General features: G+C 42.0%; 1 protein-coding gene across 1 annotated transcript; it reads right to left on the reverse strand.

Annotated features, from left to right (window-relative positions):
- Window positions 1–743: 743 nt before the first annotated feature.
- Window positions 744–4,752, reverse strand: LOC308333222 (caveolin-2-like; the record flags this gene model as incomplete). Its single annotated transcript, XM_080789457.1, has 4 exons — window positions 744–1,207; window positions 2,025–2,212; window positions 4,330–4,566; window positions 4,678–4,752. 4 exons carry the CDS (start codon window positions 4,750–4,752, stop codon window positions 1,057–1,059), a joined length of 651 nt encoding a protein of 216 aa, XP_080645583.1. The 3' UTR covers window positions 744–1,056.
- Window positions 4,753–5,883: the final 1,131 nt, after the last annotated feature.

Raw genomic sequence — 5,883 nt, forward strand, 5'->3', positions numbered from 1 at the left:
TCAGAGTTATGAGTTACTCTCAGAGTTATCGTGGTCCTTGAAAGTAAAACGTTTGAGAACCACTGGTATTGTAATTGTATGGCAGACGAAAAAACGGTCCCGGAAACGGTTCCAAATGTGATGCAACCAATTCCTGTTCGTCAATGTTGCATGGTTAAACTAACTAGAACAATGCCTATTGGTGGGTGATCATCAGGTGTGATCAATTGGCTAATAAAGGGCGAGGTTGCGCATCATTGTGATGTCAGAACAATCATTGTGATGTCAGAACAGGCCAGCTCCATATATGGAGATCTTGGGGTGATCAGTGCCCGTTGGGGGGTGATCAGGTGTGATCAATTGGCTAATAAAGGGCGAGGTTGCACCTCATTGTGATGTCAGAACATCATTATGATGTCAGAACAGGCCAGCTCCGTATATGGAGATCTAGGGGTGATCTGGATTTGGGCCCTGTCCGAAGTATGTGTGGCTTTGTGCTAGCCTGGCTAATAAGCCAGACCGAATCAGCCGTTGGCAAAAAAAAAATCCTGCCAGCGGATTACGGTCTGGAGAGGCTCAATTGTACGCCCATTTCCTACACCAGAGAACTGGTGTGGCCAATCGGGACACAGTATACAATATGGGCAGGCTTTGGTACAGTGACGTTCAATGCTTGAGACCTTGACTGACAGTAGCTCTGACCAACTGCGTCAAAGAGAAAATGTTTGAACCCGCCCCCCGGGAAACAAGATCCATACACAGCATCTCCAGACTCAAATACCACACGACAGTGTGATTTGAGTCTGGCTCATTATTAGCCAGGCTAGCTTTGTGCTGGCTCTGACAGACTTGACACCGGGCGCTGCACTCCCTGTGGTGGTGTGGAACGCGTATGTGTGTCAAATTTGAAGTCAGTGGGGCGAAAGGTTCTCGAGTTACGTGGATTACAGACGTATACGTACAGTACACACACACACACACACACACACACAGACTTGGTGCATCTTGTTGCATGGATTCTTCCTCTTCCGGATCCCAACCATTCTGGAGACAACATCAATGGCTTTCGACGCCTTGCTAGTCTTTAGCCAAGCGGATGTTGATGCCTCCGCAGCACTTTCCCATGCTACTGAAGAAGGGACCAATGGCTATGTTCAACACACTGCCCCAGACAGTCTGTATCCAGCTCATGTTAATCAGACAGAGCTGAACGCAGGGCATGATTAACCTGTAAAAGACACAAACAAAAATGTCAGTTCAGTCAGTTCATTGGCATACATGTGTTGAACTGCATGCAATCTGCAGAGTTTTAATGTATTGGGTTCGGTTAATTTCCAGTTCAGATTGCTATAACTGTTGCTATTATTACTATTGAAGTATTTTATATAAATTAGGCTATATTTAATATAGTACATATATATATATTTCAAAATGTATTATCTATTCCAGGGGTCTTCAACAGGGGCTACAGTAAGTATTGAGGGTTCACTGTGGCTAGACTGTGCATGGTCAAATGTCTGAAAATACACATTTAAAATTAATCCAATATATGTAGTGGGGGTCCCAGCTAAGAGGGTCCTTGGCCTGAATAAAGTTAGAGAGTAGACCCCTGATCTAGTCCAGTGGTTCCCAAACGTTTTAACCCGTGACCCCAAATGAGAAAACTATATCCTAGTGAAAATGGCATGACTATAGGAGCTCACAACGAGGCGTGAAGCGACGTGTTGTAGATCTTCTATTTTCACCACTTCTCAAACATTTGTTTTCTAATTTATGGATTTTTTTTGTTTGTATTTCTTCATGAAATTACTACAAAAATATATATTTGAATTCTGTTTTTAATTCAGGAAAAGGTTTCCTTTTTTGGGAATGTGTTTTTTTTTTTTTTTATAATTAAAAACAAAATGTAGGAAACAAAAACAATAAAGGGACCCATAAATAATTCACATGATCACCCAACCCACTCCCACTCCCCAACCCACCCAGTGTGTTTGGGAGCAAATCTAGCCATGAGTCACGTCACGTGATATCCAAAATGACTGTACCAGATGTGCAGGCAGCTGAGAACAGCAAAGAGGATCCCTGCCAGCAGCGAGACAGGCACTGCCAGCAGCAGAGAGATGAGACGGTAGCACCACAGCCTGGAGACCTCAAACAGTGCATGGCTCCACAGCCACACTCTGTCAAAGCTCCTCACAGAGGGAGGCTCCGCTATCACGTCCACAAACGTAACCTCAGGAAACCCAGACAAACAATATCCTTCACTAGGACTGGCTTTGAGCTGTGTGTGGTTATTACAATATCTGCTAAAGCAGATTATATAAAAGCAGGGCCGGCTCCAGGATGAAATGACTATAAGGGGTGCAGTCGAAAATTACGAGGGTGCACACTAGGGGGCCTCACTCACACACGCAAGACACACTACTGTGTCCTGTGTGTTCTGTGTGTCATGGCCATTTCCAATGGGAGTCACATGGTTTGAAGACACAACCTTGTTGCATGGGGGCAGAAGACAGCCATGCAACAAGGTTGTGTCATGAAACCATGTTACTCCCATTGGAAATGCATTGAGGCGGCACACAGAAGACACAGGACACAAGTGTGTCTTATAGGTGTGAGTGAGGCCTAAGTGTTGTTTTTTTTATTTCATGCAGCTATTGCGTTGCTAAATCAAACAGCTAGGGTGATACTGACTTGACTTGACTTGACTTGACTTGATACTGTAAATGTGTTCTGCCTCTGTGTGGGGGTTTGGAGAGGATGATTGTGTGACAGAATATAACAATGGCTTGTCTGTGCCTGCAGCCGCGCACACATTTTTATAGTAAAACTGAACAGAAAGTTATCATCCTGCTGCCATAATGTTGATTGATTTAACAATGTAATAGCTGAATGCTGAAATAAAATAACATTTACTGGCACTGCTGTTAAATGGAGGTGCAAGAGGTCGGGTTAAGGGGGCAATTCACCCCTTTGCACCTCCTGTGGCGCCGGGCCTGGATGAAAGTCTTTTGGTGCAGGGCTCGGTAAAGCAATAGAAGTGAAGAAGTATAGCCGAACACACAATACATGTCAATTTGATGGTTTATTTACCTCTCATGCACAAGCCATGGACTCATTTCGTAGGCCTTAATTCCTCAGTGTTGTGACGTTGACGTATAGCATACTGTGTGCTGTCTTTAGCTGTCTACTTCTTCACTTCTGTTAAATAATGATTCAGTATAATGCATGTACTGGTGCTGCTGTGTAGGAGCAAATTGAATTCCAAAGAGGCCTCCCGGCATAACAATGGAATGCTTTAGGCATTATCGCAGACACAAGGTTAAGACATACATCAAATGCACTGAGACAGCTAGTGTGCCTCAGTGATCTATTCTATTATGATACATTATACTACTAAAAGCAGACTGAAGGAAAGTATGCATGCCTATTTCCACTTGAGGTCAGTATTGTGTAACATTTCTGTGTTCAACTAGAAATTTCACAAAGGGAAACAATACCAACCACATTAAATATGACCAGATATGATATATGCGAACAATAATTAGTGTTAACAGCACATCTTCTGCATTGTGGACCATATACCTGTATGTACCAAAATGTACCAAATCATTAATTCTTTCAAATGTGAATACCGTATGCTGATGTAACAATAGTATTTGCCTTCTGTAATGTTATGTTATTATATAACGCTGTGTGTGTGTGTGTGTGTGTGTGTGTGTGTGTGTGTGTGTGTGTGTGTGTGTGTGTGTGTGTGTGTGTGTGTGTGTGTGTGTGTGTGTGTGTGTGTGTGTGTGTGTGTGTGTGTGCGTGTGTGCGTGCGTGTGCGCGTGTGCGTGCGTGCCAGGGCCGGATTTACCAATAGGGTCATTTAGGGTGGGCTGCAGCCCCCAAATTATGAATTTGTAAAGTATCAATGATATTTGTGTTTAGTTACTGTACATTTAGTTTTATTGTGTTTAGTTACTGTACATTTAGTTTTATTGTGTTTAGTTACTGTACATTTAGTTTTATTGTGTTTAGTTACTGTACATTTAGTTTTATTGTGTTTAGTTACTGTACATTTAGTTTTATTGTGTTTAGTTACTGTACATTTAGTTTTATTGTGTTTAGTTACTGTACATTTAGTTTTATTGTGTTTAGTTACTGTACATTTAGTTTTATTGTGTTTAGTTACTGTACATTTAGTTTTATTAGGGTGATTTTGCCGATTCCCCCAAAAAACAACGCCAGCACGGCTGGCCGTGCAAGGGCCCGGAGGGCCTAAAAATGACTCTAACCCAGGGGCCTCAACTTCTATAAATCCGGCACTTGTGCGTGCGTGCGTGTGTTTCAAACCTATTAAGATACCTTCAGAACCTTGTTGACTCCTTTGGGGTCCCTGTCTTGAAGCAGAGGCCTGGTGTCATCACAAGGCATCTCCAGCTCAACGTCAGTCTGTTCCCGTACCTCTTTCTCGTGTGGGAAAACCTGCGGGGTCCACAAAGTGCAGGCCTCCTCTTCCTCCTCCTCCTCCTCTGGCTCCTCTATGTGTTCCAGGTTGAGTCGTGTCTCGGCCGGTGTGTTCTCCATCGTGTCTGTGCCTCGCTGGAATGATACAATGGAGGACGAGCAAAGCCACAGACCATACTATCCCTCCCATGCAGAGTCCTCCCCGGGCTGGTCCCTTCCCTTGCACCCTGGTGGAACATAGTGCACCGTTGACGGGCTGCTTTTCCCCTCGTTGAGGAATGCCTTGATTGGCTTTTGCAGGTCACACTTGACATTCTTCATGTCGGAGGCTAATAATGAAAGGACTCATTTGGAACTGTGTGAGAAATGAGCTAATAATGGCCCGGGTGCGTATACGTGAAGGTCACCAATTGAACATGAGAATTAATCCATGTTATTGTTACTAAGGTGGCGGTGACAACAGAACAAAGTATACTGACACTATGACAACACTATGATAATGGTTATAATTAGGGATGCAGGGATTAATCGGTAGCATAATAGAAATACCATATCGGTATCGGAACGGTCTCAGATTAATACAGATTATTTAATTGGTTTTCATCAGCAAAAATGTTTTTAAATTAATAATGTAAAAAAAATCATCAATGAGCAATATAAATCAATAGTGTACCTCTTGTCTAGAACAAAAGCCAAATCAAATATATGATATAAAATCTTAAGTAAAGATAAACTGGTTGTGAAACCAGACTTGGAAAAGAGTATAGGCTATTTATTGATTTATTTAATACTTTATTAACAGACTTTGGGCCAAGCCCCATATGGTCTATAGGCTTGTTTCCATTGTGGTCCTCTGTATAACATCCAAATCGGTCAGAATTTCATAATCGTTCACCCCTAGTCATAATTATATAGTGATGTGCTGGTGATGATTTTATTTTATAAACTGGTGTAAATAATGTGAAACCACAGAATGACCCATATCACCACAGACACTGCCCACCTCTGGTACAAATATATATAAACTTTAGAACTTCAGGCTTCGTATTTATCCTGCTGTATGCTACAGTAGGCGATTACACATGAAAGACAGATTGAAATTCAAATGTATGGCTGTAGATTTTACCAGCATATTATTCCACATGTTGTTCTTTGAATTGATAATATTAAGTTAACATTTGAATTCATTACAATGTACAGTATAAGTTGACTATAATTTATATCTGTGTTATGTACACACAATTCAACCGGCTCTGATTCTACTCATGCTGTAGTAAATTCATGGGCCATATCTTACTCTAGTCCACACCATTGAGAAGCACATTTAGCCAACTTCATTTCTCCACTAACGCTTAATGAAAATGTCTAGGACTCACTTGTTCAGAGATGTCACGATGAAGAGGGAATCATACGCTTTACAGCACACTCTGTTGGCCAAGGCATGTCTCTGTA

The sequence above is a fragment of the Protomyctophum bolini genome (assembly GCF_963924005.1).
Source record: "Protomyctophum bolini genome assembly, chromosome: 2".
Classification (NCBI taxonomy): Eukaryota; Metazoa; Chordata; class Actinopteri; order Myctophiformes; family Myctophidae; genus Protomyctophum; species Protomyctophum bolini.